This window comes from Alternaria ethzedia, assembly GCF_023757985.1.
Source record: "Alternaria ethzedia strain BMP 0044 chromosome Unknown scaffold_2, whole genome shotgun sequence".
In the NCBI taxonomy this organism is placed as follows: Eukaryota; Fungi; Ascomycota; class Dothideomycetes; order Pleosporales; family Pleosporaceae; genus Alternaria; species Alternaria ethzedia.
Genome location: NW_026056195.1, coordinates 767,240 through 788,475, shown reverse-complemented (window position 1 = coordinate 788,475; position 21,236 = coordinate 767,240). Strand labels below are relative to the sequence as shown.

The following is a 21,236-nucleotide window of genomic DNA, read 5'->3' as shown; positions in this document are numbered from 1 at the left end:
GTGCCCGCGCAGAGGTGCCCATGTCTCCCTGTTTCTTACACTTGAAGGTTCCAGATCTCGTCCATCGCCCTCCGTCCGCCTGCAACACGGCGCGCCCTTTTTGGGAAATTTCGTCATCGCCCATCCACCACCGATCCGCCCCCGGCCAAGCAAAAGTTTAAACCACTCCAACGCGCAACCGGAACCTTGCGCACCGTCCCCCGTAGCTCCATCGCGGTCGCCTCCAGTGGTGAAGACTGTGACTGGGTTTCAGCAGACCCTTAGGCATCGACTCGACTATCCGGGTGCCGTCGCGCATCAACACGGATCACCACCAGCGGCATTCACGCCCACAACGCAGCCCAATTCACCATCATGGATCCCAGCCAAGCCGGTGGGGGAGGGTCCAACAACTCCAGCGACTTTGTGCGCAAGCTGTACAAGTAGGTTGACGCGCCCATGCGCGCTGTGCTTCGCGCTGAACGTCATCTAGGATGCTGGAGAATGGGAGCGACGAGAGTGTAGTACGATGGGGAAATGACGGCGACAGCTTTGTCGTCCTGGAAGTATGCGCCTCGGGCCTTCAATATCGTGGCAGACCTGCTGACCCAGGGACAGAACGAGAAATTCACAAAGCACATCCTTCCCAAGCACTTCAAACACAGCAATTTCGCCAGTTTTGTCCGCCAGCTGAACAAGTACGATTTCCACAAAGTCCGTCACAACAACGAAGAAAATGGACAATCACCTTATGGACCTGGAGTATGTGATATTCCTGGATGCATCTGCGGGTATCGTGGCTAACAGCCCCATAGGCCTGGGAATTCAAGCACCCCGACTTCAAGATGAACAACAAAGACGCGCTCGACAATATTCGTCGAAAGGCCCCCGCGCCGCGAAAACCCAACCAAGCTGCCGCGGAAGAGTTTGCGCCCTCGCAACAGATGGACATGGTCAGCGGACAATTGATGGCCACGCAGGCTCAACTGCATGCGCTCGAGAGTCGCTATAGTGAACTGAGCATCCACCATTCAATGCTTTTGCAGGAGGTCATCGGGCTACAAAAGACGGTTGTCAACCACGAGCATGTCATGCAGCAGATCATGACTTTCCTACATGGCGTGGACGCGACGCAAAGGAGGAACAGCAAGCTCGTTTTCCCTAACGGCACTGACTCGCAGAACGGCAGCATGGAGCCCGCCGCAGCCAACGATGACGATAACCCCGCTTCTCCATTGCAGCACGCTTCTAAACTTTTAAGCGAAACAAACGCAGATGCTATGCTGAATCCCCGAAATCTGGAGCAGATGAACGAGATCACCATGCGGATGAACGGCACTTTGACAACCCCACCACCAGACATCGCGCGAGCAACACTGCGACCGACGAGCCGTGGACCGCCATCAGCAACTTCTACCGGCTCAATGCGTCTGGAAAACCTCGATAACCTCGTTTACCCTGTCGGTTCCAACCAAGGTATCGACCCCATGTACAGCGAGCACATCAACAACATTCCCTATGCTGCCCCGCCCAAAGCAGTAGAATCCAGCGAACCCAGAATGCCAGAGCCAAAGAGGAAAAATGCTATTCCAGACCCAGGATGGATTCGACCGCCTCAGATTCTACTCGTTGAGGACGACCCCACCTGCCGTCGAATTGGAAGCAAATTCTTGTACGCTTTCCACTGTTCCATCGATAGTGCTGTAAGTCATCTACTCTCGTCATTTGGACGCCATGCTAATTGAACACAGCTCGATGGTTTGGAGGCTGTCAATAAGATGAACGCTGGCTCAAAGTACGATCTGGTCTTGATGGATATCATTATGCCAAACCTGGACGGTGTATCAGCATGCCACTTGATTCGACAGTTTGACACGACCCCGATTGTTGCTATGACTTCCAATATCCGCAGTGACGACATCTCCATGTACTTCCAGCACGGTAAGAGAAATTCATTCAATTTAAGTCTCTGTACTAATATCTTCAGGTATGAACGACGTTCTCCCTAAGCCGTTCACCAAGGAAGGTCTTCTACACATGTTAGAGAAGCACCTTGTACATCTCAAAAAGCCAGTCGCTCAGGCTGACGGAACCATGGTGGCACCCCAGCCTGTGCAAATAGCACGTCAATTGGTGCTCAAGGAGGAAGATTCTCCAGCCAAATCTCCACAGACGGTCAGCAACTGGAACTCACCCAATCAAATGCCGGACGTCTCTCCTGTAGGCAGCACAGTCCCGGACGATTTTGCGCAGGCCATGCGAGGCCAACCAGTCCAACACCCAGGTCCATATGGTGTGAACCCCATGCACGGGAACATGGGATACAGCACCTCACCACACATACAAATGCAACAACAGCAACAATCACAACTAGCGCCGGGTCATCGCCGTCAAGTCTCGGAAATATCTGGAGGCGACGACATGAACAATCCAGCGAAGCGTCAACAAATGTACCCTCCCCAAATGCCACAGCAGATGGGGTCCATGCAACCACGCCCGCGTTGATAGCAGGCGCGACGAGAGGTTCAAGCGGTCTCGCCAATTAAGCCTCACAACGAATGTGATGCAGCCACCTGCTACAGGATGACAGGTGTTGAGTGTATACTGCACTGCTGGACAAAGGCGATGCAGCCATTTTCAGGGCCGATAGTCGTGATCGGCTCTTGTATCTACAGGAGAAAAAGGTGCAAGAATAAGGTAGCTCAGGGAGCTGTCTGACAGGGTATTTAGGACCTACAGGGTCTGAGGCGTTCGAGGTCATCTATCCATTGTATCAGGTCTGGGTTGGACGGTTGCTAGAAAAATACCCTACTTGCTAGATAAACAATTATATTCTTCTCTCGAACATAGGGAGGTCAAAGTAGCCAACGTCAAGGATATCTATACTACTTATTTTTCGCACTTCCCTCATTGTGGGCTGTCTTGAAAAAACTGATGATTACTCATGTCTCTGGATATCAGAAATCTCTGACAGCAGCTACTGACTCTAAAGCTGTTCGTGTAGAGCTACAGGTCTCGCTTTGCATGCCAATCTTGGTCATTCCCTTCAGGTGCAAGTGTCGTCGCAATAAGCATTTCCGAGCACATGTCTGCCCTGGTGGTCCAGACCTTGATAGCCAGCCCAGAAGGCCGCGCACGAGCATGTTCGAGAATCATGCGCAGCGGCTTACCCGCAGAGCCACCCCGCTAAAGGATCTGAGACGTGACGGAGACCCGAAGATCTGGTAGGCGTGGTGGTCCCTGGTCGGGGGCTTGTGACTCAGCGGTGGTGGTCAGTTAGTGGGAGCTTTTTGGAAGTCGTAGGCCAAACCCCTCCACGTGCACCACGAATCTAGAATTCTAAGCGCCCCTCGAGCTTTTGCGCAACACACTACCCAAAAGCGAAGATGCCACCGAAAGGCAAGAAAGGCCAAGACAAGGGCAAGTCCGGCGAGGAGGAGCGCGATGAGCCGCTGCAGGCTGTGGTAGGTTGCGCAACGCAACTGGTCGCGAATTATGCTAACCTGGTAGATACTCGCGGATCCTTTCGAGACACGCTTCAGTCCCTTCACACTCGAGCACCCAAGAGTACGCATCCCCCGACTATTGCCAGCCGCCCGCTGACGCCTGCTAGTGTCTTCTGCCCCTCGCGAATACCCCGCTCATCGAGTACACGTTCGAGTTTCTCGCCAATGCCGGCGTGGAGGAGGTCTTTGTATACTGCGGCGCACACAGGGAACAGGTTGAAGACTACATCAAGGCCTCGCGATGGTCCTCCAAATCGTCACCCTTCTCGCGACTGGAGCTGATCCAGTCGACGTCACATTCCATCGGCGATGCGATGCGAGATCTGGACAGCAGAGGCCTGCTGGTTGGCGACTTCCTCTTGGTCTATGGCGATGTGGTCAGCAATCTGCCCCTCGAGTCTGCACTCGCAGCGCACAGGGCGCGGCGGGCCAAGGACAAGAACGCTATCATGACCATGGTGCTGCGCGAGGCAGGCGCGACTCACAGGACAAAGGCACAAGGCACAAGTCCCGTCTTCGTAATTGACCCGCAAAAAGACAGATGCCTACACTTCGAACAGATGCCGAACCGAGACCAGACGCACTACCTCTCCATCGACCCCGAACTGCTCTCCACCCACCAGGAGCTTGAAGTCCGCCAAGACCTGATCGACTGCGGCATTGACATCTGCACACCCGACGTGCTTGCGTTATGGAGCGACAACTTCGATTTCCAAGCGCCTCGCAAGGGCTTCCTACACAGCGTGCTCAAAGACTACGAGCTCAACGGCAAGACATTCCACACACACATCATCTCAGATCACTACGCGGCAAGAGTACGGAATCTCCACGCATACGAGTCCGTCAGTAAAGATATCGTCTCGCGATGGGCATACCCGCTATGTCCGGACAGCAACCTCGTTCAAGGACAGTCATATCGGTTACAAAAAGGCAACACATACAAAGAGGAGGGGGTCATACTTGCGCGCGACTGTGTCATCGGGCCAAAGACAGTCATCGGTCGGGGCACCAGCATAGGCGATAAGAGCGTCATCACCAACAGCATCATCGGGAGGCATTGTCAGATCGGCCGGAATGTCAAGATTGACGGAGCGTATATTTGGGACTACGCCAGCATAGCAGACGGCAGTACGGTTACCAAGGCCATCCTCGCAAATGAGGTCTCTATAGGGCGCAGATGTACCATCGAAGCTGGTGCTCTGATCTCGTATGGGGTGAGCATCAGCGAGGGTATGACGATACGAGGAGAGCACAGAATTACAAGAGCAAAGCGGAGACGAGAACAAGGAGAGGAGGTCGTTCGTGGCGATTCAGACCCTGCGATAGTTGGCGAGAAAGGCGACGGCTTCGAATTCCACGACTCGGACGAGGATGATGAGGACGAGCTGGTGGATGGTCTGGCCACCAAGGGCTCAAGTGAGTGCATTGTCGTCAGCAACTACCTACATTCGCTAACAGAGATAGTGTACACTTTCTCGAACGAGTCAATATCCACAATCAACTCGGATTCAGAAGCAGACATGATGGGCATGGAACGCCACGACAGATCTGCGACGAGTAGTTTCCTGTCTGTGGGCTCAGCCGACAGTCAACACGCGGCAAACTTCGATCACGATGCGTCTGCGAGTATCTACGATTCGCTAGTCGAAGGCCATGAATCCGCCAATATCCAACTGGAACTCACAGCCCTCCGCATGAGCACAAACGCGTCGGACCACCAAGTCAGACGCGCAGTCGTCTCATCCTTCGTCAAGCGTGTCACCCAGCTCACCAAGTCGGGCGAAGCGATCAAGAGTGCCGTTGCGCAGGTATTCGGGCAGCACAAGGAACTCATCGATCGCTCCATCTTCGACAAAAACGCTGAAAGCAAGACGGATCAGATCGACTTCATGCTACTGCTCCAAGCCGACCTATGCAACAAGGAGAACGGCGATGCGATTCTGCTGAGCGCATCAACAAAGCTTGTCGAGTTGGACTCGATAGAAGAGGATGGCATGATACAATGGTGGGAAGACGACAAGAGCACCGAGAACGCGGACATGGAGAAGGTGAGGGAGAAGACGAAGAGCTTGATCGACTTCTTGCAGCAGGAGAGTGAGGACGAGAGCGAAGAGGAGAGTGACGAGGATTAGTGATGGCTACAACACGGTAGAGGTTCGGTATATTAGGGACACTATTGTAGCAGATATTCAAGCCCGCGAGTCTACGTGGAAAAGCAATGCTAGCATGAAGTCACGAAAGTCTATGTCGGTGGCCGGTTTCATGTGAGAGCATAGGCGACACCATTATAGAGGCACGTCTTGGCCGCTGTTATCCGCATTGGACATTTGTGTCTGCAAAAAGCAACGAGGATGTCTTGAGGGTACACTGCGTTTTACTATAATAGACTGGTTAACACGCGAAAAGGTGTGTTCTAAGCGCGCGGTGAAATGTGGAGAACGCGGTCAGGTTCCGGACGCCCCTGGACTGTTGCCTCCCAGAAGGCGCTAGGGCCACCCCGATGAGTGCCCGCATCGAGGACCAGCAATCGACTGCTGGACGCCATCTCTCACTTCCTGTGACTCCTTCCCTTCTGTGCTGCTGACCAATACGCTGCTGTTTCCGACCACCTGTACCGCCACTCACCACACGCGCCTCAGGCCTTGTCTCGTCTTTGCACGTCGCTCCTTTCGCCGCCGCCTGTCAAGCCCGCGTTCCGTCATCAGGCGGGACTCCTCCATCATCACGCCGTCCACCACCCTTCGCAAGCGGAAGGCCGACGAGGCAGACAACTACCTCAGCCCCGCCGAGGAATACCCCCATAAGAAGACCAATCACCCTGTTGTTACTCTACCAGCCACGCCCGCAACCGACGCCGGCAAGATGGACTCGGACGACGACTTCAACAGCTCCATGAGCGGCGATGACTTTGACGACCAGGACAGCGACCTGGACCTGGAAGAGGGTGCGCATCCCCCAGCTGCCACTGAAGACACGTGCTAACACTGCCTAGACTCCGACTTTGACATGGACCAAGATGACGTCGGCTTTGAATCACAAGACAAGGACATCAAGCCCACGAAGCAGGCCTTCGAGGTAGACTTCAAAGTCTTCGACCCCGCCCAGATCCAAGCACAGCAAGACAAGCAGGTCGACGAAGTCTCGAGCATCCTCGGCCAGCCACCCGAAGCCGCCGCCATCCTCCTGCGGCACCTGCGATGGAACAAGGAGCGCCTGATCGACCAATACATGGAGAAGACAGACGAGGTCCTAGAGCTAGCGGGTCTGGGCCAGGACTCTACCACCAATCCGCCCAAAATAGAGACGATACCAGGCTTCGTCTGCGACATCTGTTGCGACGACGACGCGAACCTGCGGAGCTTCGCCATGAAGTGCGGACACCGGTTTTGCTTAGATTGCTACAGGCAGTACCTCGGCACCAAGATCCAAGACGAGGGAGAGGCTGCCCGCATACGCTGTCCCGGAGAAGGCTGCACTCGCATAGTCGACTCAAAATCGCTAGACCTTCTCGTTACGGCAGATCTCCAAGACAGGTACGTGATGATCGCTCTACTTTCCTCAGCCTGCTAACAGTCGTAGATACCACACCCTCCTCACGCGAACCTACGTCGACGATAAAGAGAATCTCAAATGGTGCCCTGCGCCTGACTGCAAGTACGCCGTGGAATGCCCTGTAAAGAGCAAGGACCTTACCAAGATCGTACCGACAGTACACTGCGAGTGCGGACATGACTTCTGCTTTGGATGTACACTGAACAACCACCAGCCTGCACCTTGCGCGCTGGTGAAGAAGTGGGTCAAGAAATGCGAGGACGACTCAGAGACCGCCAACTGGATATCAGCCAACACGAAGGAATGCCCCAACTGTAACTCCACAATCGAGAAGAACGGAGGGTGCAACCACATGACGTGCAGGAAATGTCGCAATGAATTCTGCTGGATGTGCATGGGCAAGTGGTCGGAGCACGGCACGAGCTGGTACAACTGCAATCGCTTCGAAGAGAAGAGCGGATCTGAAGCGCGCGATGCGCAGGCTAAGTCCCGGCAGTCGCTCGAACGATACCTCCATTACTACAATCGCTTCGCGAACCACGAACAGTCGGCGAAGCTCGACAAAGACCTCTACCTTAAGACGGAGAAGAAGATGCAACAGCTACAAAACTCATCAGGCATGTCGTGGATTGAGGTGCAGTTCCTTGACCAGGCTTCACATGCGCTTCAACAATGCCGACAGGTGCTTAAGTGGACCTACGCCTTTGCCTACTACCTCGCCCGCAACAACCTAACGGAGATCTTTGAGGACAACCAGAAGGATCTGGAAATGGCCGTCGAGAACCTCAGCGAGATGTTCGAGAAGCCAATCGATCAGTTAAAAGACCTCAAGGTCGATATCCTTGACAAGACTTCATACTGCACCAAGCGGAGGATCATCGTCCTCAACGACACAGCGGAGAACCTGAAGCTCGGTATGTAGTCCACACGCCTCCATGCACTCCTCACTGAACTACTGCTAACATCAACAGGCACATGGAAATTCAACGTAGACCTAGTCTAGAAGCCTCCCAAACCTCGATCACGACTGCCCCTACTCACGTTTACGAGTACCACAAATACTCTTGGACTGAGAACACGGGTATGGCAGTATTAAGGATCGCTGTCAGGAGGTCTGCGCACGAAGTGTAATGGGCTCACCTTATACAAGGGAAAAACTGAACACCTAGGAGCCTACGTTGCCGTTAGGCCACTAGCTTCGCAAGGTTTTATCTTAATGTAGGCTCTAGGGTGTTCAGTTTTTCCCTTAAATAGGGTGGGCTAGCAAAGAAGATGAAGTTTCACGCTGTTTTTACGTTGCATGGTCGGTTCCACTGGCGCTTGGAGAGAGGTATGGCATTGTTTGCATGGCGTTGATCAATCTGTGGTAATCAGCGGTTCAGCGGGCTAGGCTTAGCATTTTATCTTCTTTTATGTTCGACATTTCCACATACTCGACGCAGGTTCAGAGAAGATATCGAATTAGACGTTCAATTTTCAGTGTGTTTTGTGATGGAGTGTTGTTTGAAATTCTAAGGTTGTCAGTGGCTCTCGCTTTTATGGGTCCGTCCTCCCACGACCATAGGATGCCAACCAGATTATGCTGTGCAAGGGAGGGCAGATATTTTCGCTACTTTTCTTCTATCCTCCATCCTCTCACATATGCACGCAAATCACAATCCAAACCCGACCTGCAGACCAACCCAAACGCCGACATCGTCGCCGCCGAGGTCGACATTTTCGTCGCGAGCGACGTGAGTACCTCCCGACCCCCCTATGATCACCCACCCAGCACTAACAGAACATGCGTATAGCTGATAATGACAACGCAAAATACCCATAGCCAGTTCCTGGAACTTCCGGCCGAACTGCGACTGATGATGTACTCCTACGCTCTCACCAACTCAGTACCGGTACTGGCTACTGTCATCAGCATCAACACTGACGGCGGCTCTATTCAAGTTCCCAAAATCTACGCACAAGGGGAGTATCACACGCGGTACACTCTAGAGACCCCTCAAATTCCAAAAGCCGAGTTCAACCAGCTCCGATATGTCTGTCGCCTTTTGTGTCAAGAGACGAGGGGCTTGAGCCTGCGGTATAACGAATTGGTTTTCATGAAAGAGCCAGTAACGACAACACCGGCACAAGCAATATGCGCGAGGTTTTTAGAGGCCACTCCTGCCAGTGCACAAGCGAGAGTCCGACAGATTACGGTCATCGCGAACACAGTGACGCCCAGGCCGTTGGAACACGCTTCGATCACTAGAGATTGTTGGTACGATATCGGGCAGCTGCTCACAGGCGGCGAATACCCTATCATACACTCATTCTGTCGCGCCAACCCAACTGCGAAAGTGGTGCTCCGCTATGACACTAGGCGTATAAACAAGTTCGGACACGAAAAACCCCTTATGGTAGGCACCAGATACGCGCTGCTTCACGCTAGCCTACGCTTCTTCTTGCGTGGCTCTTCGGCTGTTGAGGCAGGGTTGCTCGAGGCAATGACAGGGGGTTCAAGTCATCCTCAACATCACTATCCCTACGGATTGTGGAGAAAAATACATATTGCCGAGTGGGCAATCGCTACATGTATGATACCAGCGATAAAAACGACTCCGGATGCTGAGAAGATCTTCAAAGGGGCGCTATTGGACAATTTCAGAGTCACGATTTCTAGATGGTATCGTGTGCCGAGTCCGCTGTGGGTGATGAAGGATGAGTGGTATGCGGCTACCAGGCGGGAGTTTGAGGAAGGGTGTTAGGTTGTTTTTCCTGCGCAATAGGGTGATAGGACGGCGTTGGAGAGGTTTAAAGGAAGAAGAAAGGTCGTATGGTGCACGATATTAGCTACAGGCAAGATATAACTTCATTTCCACCCCAAACTCTCCAAATACCAGACCACCGATATGAAAAGTCCATCATCATCTTCCATAACCCTCATCTCAGCGCCTTCCTCAATTTCCTCATTTCATCACCCCTACCACTCATTATCCTCACCAAACCAATACCCTCCAGGCATGTTCACACCCCATCCGGGTTGGCCGAATGAATACGGATCACCCAAGCTAGCATGCATACGCGGTCCGCGGTCGGAGTTAACGCACGGTCTCCTCCGTAGCTCCGTTGAGTAAGGAGGGCTAACGCTGCGGTAGTCGGCTGAGCGGTATCCGCGACGTGGCTCCTCGTGGCGATTGCGTGGTGGGGAGACGCCGCGGCTGTATGCGTAGGGGTTTTGTTGGGCCCATTCTTCAGGGGTAAAGTGGGGATACATGGTTGGTTCTGATGGAGATTTGAGCTGGGGTGGATTTACTGGGTGGTGGTGCTTTGGTGCTTCGTGCTGTGGTAATTGGATAAGAGATGTAGTGGATAAATGAGTTGGCTTTGTTGATGCGGTTCTGGTGGAGGGTGTCGATGTGCTTTTATACGTGGGTGGCATGATGAATGCATGGAAGATTGTGACCGGAGTATGAGGTGTTATGACGATATTGGGTGAGTTGGCGGATCTCAGGATAGCGATGCGCTGGCTCGGAGTGATGGGTTGTGATATTTCTGAGGGGAGGTAAACATTTGAGACATCCAATGCAAACTTACTCTGGACGAACGTCTATTGAAAGACACTGTTATTGATGTGCGTAGGGAATAGCCGTAACCGACGGTCAGAAAGCCAAGATATTGCTGGAATCCTTGGAATGTCTCGACCGCCTTTGACATACTTTTTGTAGCTATGAGAGACATTCCGACTGCAAGAACTTCTATTGAAGGTCGGTGGTGATGTAAATGCTACAGTATGCGCACCTATGATCAGACTAGCCGTCCGAGCTCCTCAATATGCCCAGGTGTGGTCCATTGCGGAAAGTGTCCACCGTTGTTACTACGAAAAACTGGATATCTATAGAGTTTCCGTGAACCTTTAATAGCTATCACTACGTAGTCGTCTTGCACAGGCTTGATCTGACATTATTTGACATTGTATTGCCCGAACATGAAGATTGTTCTTTCTTAGAGTCCCGAGTCTAGCCAGACTCCTAAATCAAGCCCGTATGACCTAAGTTTCGGGATGGTATCAATTAACTCACTCAGAGTAAACTGACTGTATGATGGGCGTGTCATGTATAGAGCGGTCTGGGTTGAAATGGTGATGATCAGGAATAACCAAATGAATAGGACGATGCGACAACCCCTAGTTGACCCAATGTGTAGAGCGAGAATCAACTCCAACGGTAAAGGGATAAGGAAGATGCCATTTCGTGGCAGAGATATTGCACTGAATAGCGTCGCCTGGATACAGGCAACCATGGCAAGGATTGAAAGCTTGTGGCTCTCAACCCATGCCCTGATATCCCATTGTCGATTTTTCTTGTTTTGGAGGACGAGTGGCGCAGAGTAGGAGATGGATCCTCCACGCAAGTCTTTCTCGATGCGTCGACGCAGCTTAGCTTCGGTAACCGTAAGGACTTCATCACCTTCCTCGCTTACGAGTCCAGTCGTTTGTTCTCGCATGGTAGATGCAAGTTCTAGTACAGCCTTGTATTCTCCTGCAACGTTTTCTTTCTCTCGCCCTCGTTTTTGCATGACCATGTAGGCTCTGAGCCACATGATGTAGAGCCCTGAAGTCCAGACTATCATGAGGATTACCATGATGAATAATTGAACATAAGAAAACCCCCACTTATAATCCTGCACGAGTTAGTCGGAAGAAGGGGGCTTCGCGTAAGATGACTTACCGATACAGCTTGACACATTCCATTGTTCCGCATGTAGTCATAATGGTACGTTCTGTTGTTATATGCCCATAATAGTGACGACTTGTTGGAAGTTACACTGAATGCTTGCTCTGTATGATAGACACCATTGCCCTCTTGCAGAGAGGGAGCTGAGATGTTCAGGACAGGAGGTGGTAAATTGATGCCCGCGAAAGTCGAGTTCGTAAAATTTTCGCCGTTCAGACCGTAGTCTGCAGTATCTTCTCGTATATCAGCAACATACGTGCTCCTTTAGGTAGCTTAGCTTACATCTAGACACATTGTACAGCAAATCGCAGACTCCAGGAGTACTGCTGTCAACCCCGGTAGCTCCGTAGCAGAAGTTAAAGTTCGAGCTGATTGTCTCAGGTGAAGAAATCACTGGCTGATTACCAGGAAAATCTACTCGAGCCCAGTCAGATTCCGAAAGCTCCTCAATACCATGATTTCATTACCTATGTTTCGGGCAGTGCTTGATGTGACACCATGGTCGCCATCCAACTGCACGCGCCAACCGTCATGTATAACGAAGTAGGCGAAGGCGAAGGAGCTGAAGCGAATGTAATCGCCTTCGGTGGTGTTAACAAATGCTTCAACGTTCGCGCTGTAACCAGTCATTGCACTGGCGAGGGTCGGATACATAAATGTCAATACCATGGTATACACCATGAAGACCATGGCTATCCTGGAATGCAAGCCGTGACGTGTCACAAAATCTCGAATCGTATAGATGATAGCAAGGAAAAAGCCGCCGCTTGGTAAGAAGATTGTCCGATATGTTCCGAACGTAACTGGTGTAAGTTCCATGGATGTCGTCACGTATTTGGCGAAGACGCGCCACGATATATACGCGATGAGCGCCTGACCACCACGTCCTAGTAGCTTGAGGGTAGTTAGCTCTCACGTTTTTGGACCATACACTTAGCTGCCTGGCCTGGGGTATGGCGGCACTCACGATATCCCAGCTGATGTCTATAGCTTTCACTTGTGTGAAAGTCATATGACCCCATCCCAAACTAATCTGAAAAAAGCTCGAGCTGCTCAGATATCGAAAATGTGATGGATCCACTGTGAAGGCACCATCGGGCAAACAAGCGTCTAGTTCAACGGGGGCCTTGGAAGTGAGATATGACAACCATGCCAAACAAAGTAACAACGTGACCATTCCAACTACGAAAAGTAGCCACGGTCCAAGCCAGCGCCATTGTTTACGAATGTCTCCAGCTGCTTGCCGATGACTTTCGCAGCAGGTCGTCCAAAAGCGTGATATTCCTATGCAGAGCGTGGACCCGATGTTTGAGGGGTTTAGTACCATTGTAGAAGCGGAAAGATGAGTACTCGCCTTTCGCGAAAAAGTATATGCAGGATTGTGCATCCGATGTAGGTGTAAGACTGTCAATAGCACTGGGAACCAGGGCCTTGATAAAGTCATAGATAAAACAAGACCGCGCGTTTCTTCATGCACACCATCTGTAGGCAGACCGGGCGTAGTGCTTAGACGTCCTTCTGCTGACTGCAGCACCGCCTCGTTGGTCGCACTGGGGCCCATTGCCCAACGTTTTCGGTCAGATAACGGTTTACGCAAGTCTTGTGCATCGGCAGATTACGATCCTTAGGGACAGGATATTGCTTGCGCTTTTGTGTCCGGTTCTATCCATCGCAGCGGCTGCGGTAGTGGTGGTGGTGATGGTTATTATCGGAGTGGTGAGCTGTGCATCGCGTGCAGCACAGATGTTGGTTGAGGGGCAGTGGGCTGTGGCACTCCGCCACCACATGTACAGATGGCATACAGCCTTACCGGGTTATTTATTGAACGTGCACGCATAGCAGTGTGTCTATATTGCTGTGAACACTGGTGACCTCCCGTCGCACATGTGCAGTTGAACGCGACTTTGAGGCACTGGAGGAAGGTAGCAGTGGGATGACGCTGTCGCGCCAACGCTAACATCCTCAAATCGGCCCTTCAAGAGCGAAGTCACCACGAACGCCATGGCGTAGACCTCAACACTTAATCATTGATTACATCTCGAACAACTCCAAAGGCGACTGGTAGTGAGTACCTAAATACAGTCTGACAACTTTATTGATGCGCGACAGACGTGCCTTCCGCTTCCAACCACCATCGCTCATCAAGCAAAGGTCATCTCTGGCTTATGTCTTGCCACTTCTGCCTTCCGGATGTTGTGGTAGTCCATATCCTCAAAATCAGACGTCGTGTTTACTGACACCAGCGGATCATCTTGCGATGCAGGTGGACTTTGCCTCTTACCACCCCAGATGAATGTTCTGACAGTATTCAATGTTCCTCCTAGCGGTCTCGGGGTGGCGATCCTCGGCGCGCTTGGATCCTCGTGCTTGTCATGGATCGCGTCGCTTCGCTGGGGACTCCGCCCGCTGCTTCTTGAGGATCTGGAGAGCCTTAGCACCGACAGTATACGGTGCCCAAATCGCTGGAGTACACTATCCTGCTTTCGTCGGTCGTCATCGACAGGGTTGGTGATGAAGACTCCGCGGATAACAATGACGGACGCCATTATGAGCGCGACGCAGGATTCGACCATAAACCAATACGCAGCCCACACGGGTGCAGTTCCGAATGCCGCCGCTGTTGTTTCGGTCAACGAGCCAACGACCCGTATCAATGCGCAAACAACCATTACTGCCGAGAGACCCATCAAGGCCACGATTGATAATTTCCGAGAAAACGACATCATCGACTGGTTTACGACGACAATGGGAACGGTAACGACTAGAAATCATGAGCCTGTGAACCGGGGTAATGAAGTTTCTAGCTGTATGACTTACTGAGAATATCGCCTATGATGTCAAGGACGCCAACGATGACATTACCCGCGACACTTCTCTTATGCATCTGGGAATCGCCGCATTTAGCTGTATGAAGTCAGTACTTCGCGTCTTAACAATGGACAAAACATTGACTGACCTGCGTCTGCACCAAAGTGTGCACATATGACGACAAAGTTGACTACAGCATAGATCCAAGCAATGACAAGAAAGCCTGCGGTGATCCAGAAAAATCGTACGACTCTGACCGACAGTCCAAGGGTCAGGCCATGGAAGAAGTACATGAAAGCAAATTTGACTAGATAAATGGAATTCCATCCGAAGATGGAGAATATGAACGCCCACTTGGGGATGTCCAAGATCGCAGGAATGTCCTCTCGGAATGGGATTGTCTTCCTTTGGTTTATGGCTTCGACGAGATAGAAAGGATTAAGAGCCTTGTGGACGCAGGCGAACGCTACTGTTAAGCACAGCGACGACACCAAGACGAGTCCGTCGTCCCATCGTATTTTTCGGCCTCCAAAGATGCGAATCGCGAAGCGCACGAAAACAGAAAGAATGGCAAGTCCAAAAAGGAGTCCAGTTGAGATCTGAGGTATTCGTCAGTATTGGAAATATCGGCCAGTACGGGGAGTGCATACCACGAATGGCGCCTTGTCGATTCTACCAGCATGTTCGATGGCGTACTGTCTGCCAGGCACGTATTGCGCGGGTGGCAGTTTCGATGGATCAATCGACATGACTGGAGATATACTTTGGTAGGATGAGATCTCGGTGAGAAGACTGGACGATATAGCTACAGAACTTCAGGCGGGCCGTCGAGACATAATAAGCACATCGCAAGACGTGGGATCACAGGCGACTGCATAGAGGCTTGGGGCTGAGAAAACTTGGAAATAGTAATTGCATTCAGAACAGATAATTGCCTGCTCATCTCTCGCGCTTATCATTGGAGTCGCGGCTTCGTGTGCTGGATGGTGGTGACAGCCCGGAGCTGTTGCGTGTGGGGGCTATGACCGGTCGGCGTCGGGTAATGAAGCACGAATCACAACATCCCCAAGAAACCGACGGCTCGGTAGCATGTTATTACACGGCATGGGTAAAATCATTTGAGCTGTCGGGGTGCATGGCATTGTAGTACAAGACTGCAGTGTTTGTGCTATAGATAGTGCTGACATGCATGATGCCCAAATAGGGCTAGCGCCCTACCCGTGCCGCCCCCAAGGCTACTTCCTCGTGCGCCTTGCACCTTCGGCGGCATTTCAACATCAACACTCGCGAAATCGAGCTCATCTACTCGTGCTTTTGTGCCGCCTTCGGCAATCTTTGTTGCACGAAACGTGAGTAAGCATGACGCGGGTCAGCATGCCAGCCGTTATGGCTGTTGCCGCAGGAGCCTTGGTCATGTTTGTAGCCAGCTTAATGGCTAATCGGCAACACATCAAGAGGCTACAAAAGTCAGGTGCAGTAAGTCGACTCTTCGATATATCGCAGACGTACTTCTAATAATAGCCAGCCTATGCCAAAACACCATCCTCTATTCGGTCATCTCATCGTGTTGAAAGAAACCATTCAGAACTTGCCTCGCAACACTGTAATGCATGTGGTAGTACGGCGGATAGCAGAGTCATTCCCCGGCGGCGTCTTCTACCTCAACCTATGGCCTTTCAACGCTCCTCTCATGGTGGTCGCAAACCCTTATGTTGCATCGCAAGTAGAAGCTGCTTTCCTCAACAAGCCGCCCAACATAAATGCTACCTTGGAGGTCATCAATGGTGGTCCGTCTCTACTGACAATGGAGGGAAGCACGTGGAAGAAATGGCGAGCGCTCTTTAATCCAGGATTCGCTGCTGGCTACATCACAGGACTTTCACCTGCGATCGCCGAGGAAGTCTCAACTTTCTGCAAACTTCTCCAAGAACGCGCAAAGAAAGATGAAGTCTTTTCTTTGGAAGAGTATACTCTTCGGCTAACATTCGACATTATTGCACGTGTTACCCTGTAAGTTCACATTCAGTACGCTTGCAACATGGGGCAACTGCTGAACATCGGACACAGTGGCTCACGTCTATACTACCAAACCCAAGGAAGCGCGCTAGCAGATTGTCTCCGAAGACAAGTCTACTGGACATCGTTCGGCACAACATTCAACCCGTTCCGTCGCTATCTCAGTCCTCGTCCGCTCGTTCAAAAGTACAACAATTACCGTATGAACCGATACCTCGATGAGGAAATCGACAAGCGCTTTGAAGAGTTGGCCAGCTCCCGCAAAGACTCATCTGGTGTTTCCCGCAAACAGTCGAGATCTATCATTGCGTTGGCCATGGACAAGTATCTCGAAGATGTAGAAAACAAAGATGAGATATCAGAATCTGTCTTCAAGCAGCTAGCGAAACCTCAACTTCGGTTGTTCCTTTACGCTGGTCATGATACTACGAGTAGCACACTACTTTACAGCTACATACTCCTCTCGCGTCACCCAGAGGCCTTATCTAAAGTCCGTGCAGAACATGACAAGGTGTTCGGGTCAGACTTCTCGCTCGACACCATCACTCGGACTATCGCGGACGACCCCTCACTACTGAACCAGCTACCTTATACCTTGGCCGTCATCAAAGAGGTTCTACGCATCTTCCCTCCCGCCGGCAGCATGCGCGATGGCCGTCCAGATGTCTTCGTTTCAGATGAGCAAGGCCACCAATATCCCACAGACGGCTGTAACATCTGGACTCTCACCTTAGCTTTGCATCATAACCCCGAAGTATTTGTGCAGCCAGAAGACTTCATTCCTGATCGCTGGTTAGTCGATCCTGAAGACCCGTTGTACCCTAAGAAAGCTTCGTGGAGAGCTTTTGAGTGGGGTCCCCGTGCATGCATCGGGCAGACGCTTGCGCAGTTGGAACTCAAGATTGCTTTGGTCATGACGGTGAGGATGTTTGATATCACTCCGGCTTATGAGGAGTGGGATGTGTTGCATCCCAGGAAGGGTATCAAGACTGTTGATGGAAATCGAGCGTATCAGGCGGAGATGGGGGGTGGTGGAGCTCATCCGGTGGATGGGTTGCCGGTTAGGGTTACGCTGCGAGCGTAAACAGGTCGAGAAGGATGCAAGGAACGAGGATGATACTTTGTTGCAAGTTGCAAAGTGCAACCTAGCTGGCGATTGGTATTATGTCCTGAAGATATACACTAGCGGTAACAGATTCATCCTCTCCTTCCACATTCTGAAAATGCCGTTTCAGGGTAGACTCTGTTCATCTCCACGCTCACCTTCACCTTTACCTTTACCTTCACCTCCGATCCATTTCAATTCCAATGTCCGTGCTTCGATATCATCTATAATATCCTCCGTCCTCCGTACGCAACCTATCCCACAAAGTGACACTAATCACAGTCCACGAAATCTCGAGTCTTCACCAGCGACAACATGGCTGAGCACGCTCGTGAAGAGCTTGTCAACACTTTCAAAAGGCATGTACTCAGATCAGCTAAAGCCTATCCAGAAATTGACTAACTCTACGACAGCTTGCTAGACTCGGGCGCATACTCCGACTTCACCATTACCTGCGGCAGCGATATGTACAACGTCCACAAGGCTGTGGTCTGCACTCGATCGGAGTTCTTCAAGAGTGCGGAAAGGTTCGCTGCTAATCAGGTAAACGATATACTACTCGCGTAATTATACCGCGCACTCGTTAACGCATCTAGCAGCAAGCGTCAAGTGCCAAAGCTGATCTCTCCGAGGACGAGCCAGACATCGTTAAGCGGCTTGTCAAGTATCTTTACGAAGGCGACTACGATACCGAGGTAGCTGATACGATACCTGCTAAAGCCTCCTCGCCGGTGGTGACAGCGCCCAGAAAAGATATCTATCACTACGACTTTCCACACACATGTCGCCTGGGTTGTAAGGCTCTAGACAATTTAGTCTGCCATCATCATATTTGCATCTCAAACACATGTGGCTCGTCCTGTGTGGACTTCGTATGCCTTGAATGCTGCCCGGACTGGACTTCTTCCACAATACCCACAGCAGGCGCGTCACAGCTCCTCCTTCACGCCAAGATGTACGAGATAGGCGATAAATACGACGTCAAGGGTCTCAAGGATCTCGCCCGCATCAAATTCACCTCCATCTGCGCTCCATTGTGGGACGATGAGGTCTTCGCTGAAGCTGCAGAACACGCCCTCAACACAACACCGGATACCGATGTTGGTTTGCGAGAAGTGATCCGCGAGACTATTGTGGCCCACATCGAGCTGCTCAACAAGCCCGAGATTGCGGCGTTGCTGAGCAAACACACTGGCTTCATGTTTGGTGTTCTGAGACGCGTGGCGGAAGAGAAGGCGGGCTTGCAGCCAGCGACCGGACTGTTGTCGGATCGCCGTCGCCGTCGTTATTGAGACAATGATTGTGGATGCCGTGAGAGGAAAGCGCGAAGGGTCGATGATGGACGCCATTGATGGACGCTAGGGTGTACTAAGAACACGAAGACTCTTCTTCATAAGGACACGACTTGCAGGAACGATTCAAGTTGGCAGACATATACACGAGACAGAAGCGAGAGTTGGTGGAGGAAAGATAGATCCATTCCAGATATCTAATCTACCTCACATTGCGTTCCATATCAAGAGTAACGTACAGTACATCAACTTGTGCCCAATGAGATGGGAGACACATGCTCCATGTAGGAAAACCAGACGCCGATACCGAACCCATCCCATTCCATATATCAGTAGACCCTCTTGGGTCATATTAACGATCATATCATGTCACATTTACTGGCTAGCGACGCGCTCCTTGACCTTCTCAAACATAGACTCCATCTCCTCGGCGATGAAGTCCTCGATCTCTTGCTCAAGGTGCTGGAGCTTGCCTCCGGCGCGGTGAGCGGTGCGGCTGGCAGACTCCTTAGCGCTCTCAAAGTCACCCTCAATCTCGGAGAGAGAAGGGATGGTGATAGTGAACTCGGACTCCTCCTCCTTCTCGGCAGCCTTCTTGACAGAGTAGCCACCCTTCTCAACAATCTCGGTGTAGTTGGAAGAGCCACCACCGTTCCAGGCGAGGACGTTCTTGGTGTTGCTTGGGACATCAGAGAGGGCACCGACGGTGGCGACGGAGATGAGGTTCTCCTTGAGCTTCTTGGGGGTGATGTCGGCGACAGCGTAGGCAGAGTCCTTGCTAGGCTGAAGAGACAGCATGTAGGCGAGGAGACCAGCAATGTGGGGAGAGGCCATTGAGGTTCCAGAGATGGTGTTGGTGGCGTGCTCAGAGCCGATCCAGGTGGAGAGGATGTTGAGACCAGGGGCGAAGATGTCGTTGCACTTTCCGTAGTTGGAGAAGTAGGCACGCTCATCGAGGAGAGTGGAGGCACCGACGGTGACGGCCTTCTCAGCAGCAGCTGGGGAGTAGTTGCAGGAGTCGGCGTTGTCGTTACCGGCAGCGACGGCAAAGTGGATACCAGCGTCAACGGCAGCGTTGACAGCGAGGTCGAGGGTGGTGGACTTGCCACCTCCCAAGCTCATGTTGGCGGCGCTTCCCTTGAAGCCCTTCTTCTTGCCATCCTTGGCGGCCTTGACAGTCTCAGAGTGAGACTTAGCAGCGTACTCAACACCCTTGACGACGTCGGACATGGTGCCGGAGCCGTTGGAGCGGAGGACCTTGACGGCGTAGACGTGCGCCTTCTTGGCGACACCGTACTTCTTACCGGCGACAGTGCCGGAGCAGTGGGTGCCGTGGCCGTTGCCATCCTCGTCAGCATCGCCGTTGGGGATGGTCTTGCCCCACTTAGCACGACCCTCAAAGTCAACGTGCTTGGTGTTTGTGCCGGTGTCGATGACGTAAACGTCAACGCCCTCACCACCGTCGGCGGCGTAGAGGTACTTGTTCCAGGTGCCGAAGCTCAGGGAGTCGCGGTGCGAGATACGGGCGAGACCCCAGGGGGAGTTCTTCTCGACTTCAGGTTCGTCGTGGCCGAGAGTGTGGACCTCTGAGTCGCGCTCGATGTAGTCGACCTATCAAGGTGTTAGCGCCAAGTCTTATGCAGGTACAGGTACCTAGATGGCGTCACGTGTGCTGATGCGGAGCCGGAGCTGCCTGCGGAGATAAGGCCGCCTAGGCAGCGCTCACTCTAGGCCACCAACGCGCTGACGCCATCTGGGATGATGCAAGCTGGTAACAGCTGGGGAGAGAACTTACATCGGGGTGGTTCCTGATGGCCTCGATGGTCTCGTCGTCGAAGTGGCCAGAGTAGCCCTTCATGCCAGCCATCTCGTAGACGTGCTTGAGACCATCGAAGACCTCAGTGGTAACGGGGAACTGCGAGGAGCGCTTTCGCAGCTCCATGCGCTCCTCGTTGTTCTTGGTGTGGACGCTCTGGACCCAGTCGTGGTGCTTGGAGGCATCCTTGACGTGCTTCTTGAAGACGACCATGTAGCTGTTGGGCACCTCCTTGGCAGAGGTCGACGACAGCACTGGGGCGGCGTTCTTGTGAATGGTCTCTACGTTGAAGGTAGGCGACGCGGCGGCCAAAGCCGGTAGCGCGAAGACCAGGCTGTACTTCATGATGGCGGAGCTCGCACAGCGAGAACTAGAAACACAAGGGTAAAGGGGTGCAAGAAGCGTGATAGATGAAGGAAGGGGTGATGGGAGGGAGGAGAGTGTTGTGGA

The 21,236-nt window shown here is 52.2% G+C and overlaps 6 protein-coding genes across 6 annotated transcripts; 4 read left to right on the top strand and 2 right to left on the bottom strand.

The window, feature by feature from the left end:
• Nucleotides 1–354: 354 nt before the first annotated feature.
• On the top strand, nucleotides 355–2,484 carry J4E87_001071 (uncharacterized protein; the record flags this gene model as incomplete). The annotated part of the gene is made up of 6 exons (XM_049372720.1): nucleotides 355–422; nucleotides 473–545; nucleotides 598–741; nucleotides 795–1,682; nucleotides 1,731–1,920; nucleotides 1,967–2,484. The coding sequence occupies 6 exons, from the start codon at nucleotides 355–357 to the stop codon at nucleotides 2,482–2,484; spliced, it is 1,881 nt and encodes a 626-aa protein (XP_049237378.1).
• Nucleotides 2,485–3,365: 881 nt separating this feature from the next.
• On the top strand, nucleotides 3,366–5,617 carry J4E87_001070 (uncharacterized protein; the record flags this gene model as incomplete). The annotated part of the gene is made up of 4 exons (XM_049372719.1): nucleotides 3,366–3,443; nucleotides 3,490–3,546; nucleotides 3,593–4,901; nucleotides 4,950–5,617. 4 exons carry the CDS (start codon nucleotides 3,366–3,368, stop codon nucleotides 5,615–5,617), a joined length of 2,112 nt encoding a protein of 703 aa, XP_049237377.1.
• Nucleotides 5,618–6,347: 730 nt separating this feature from the next.
• J4E87_001069 (uncharacterized protein) lies at nucleotides 6,348–8,040 on the top strand (the record flags this gene model as incomplete). The annotated part of the gene is made up of 4 exons (XM_049372718.1): nucleotides 6,348–6,429; nucleotides 6,478–7,018; nucleotides 7,065–7,951; nucleotides 8,009–8,040. The coding sequence occupies 4 exons, from the start codon at nucleotides 6,348–6,350 to the stop codon at nucleotides 8,038–8,040; spliced, it is 1,542 nt and encodes a 513-aa protein (XP_049237376.1).
• A 5,850-nt stretch (nucleotides 8,041–13,890) lies between these two features.
• J4E87_001068 (uncharacterized protein) lies at nucleotides 13,891–15,306 on the bottom strand (the record flags this gene model as incomplete). The annotated part of the gene is made up of 4 exons (XM_049372717.1): nucleotides 13,891–14,510; nucleotides 14,567–14,653; nucleotides 14,706–15,156; nucleotides 15,208–15,306. 4 exons carry the CDS (start codon nucleotides 15,304–15,306, stop codon nucleotides 13,891–13,893), a joined length of 1,257 nt encoding a protein of 418 aa, XP_049237375.1.
• Nucleotides 15,307–15,916: 610 nt separating this feature from the next.
• J4E87_001067 (uncharacterized protein) lies at nucleotides 15,917–18,970 on the top strand (the record flags this gene model as incomplete). The annotated part of the gene is made up of 6 exons (XM_049372716.1): nucleotides 15,917–16,033; nucleotides 16,083–16,567; nucleotides 16,625–17,653; nucleotides 18,092–18,221; nucleotides 18,275–18,373; nucleotides 18,614–18,970. 6 exons carry the CDS (start codon nucleotides 15,917–15,919, stop codon nucleotides 18,968–18,970), a joined length of 2,217 nt encoding a protein of 738 aa, XP_049237374.1.
• A 375-nt stretch (nucleotides 18,971–19,345) lies between these two features.
• Nucleotides 19,346–21,131, bottom strand: J4E87_001066 (uncharacterized protein; the record flags this gene model as incomplete). The annotated part of the gene is made up of 2 exons (XM_049372715.1): nucleotides 19,346–20,581; nucleotides 20,766–21,131. 2 exons carry the CDS (start codon nucleotides 21,129–21,131, stop codon nucleotides 19,346–19,348), a joined length of 1,602 nt encoding a protein of 533 aa, XP_049237373.1.
• Nucleotides 21,132–21,236: the final 105 nt, after the last annotated feature.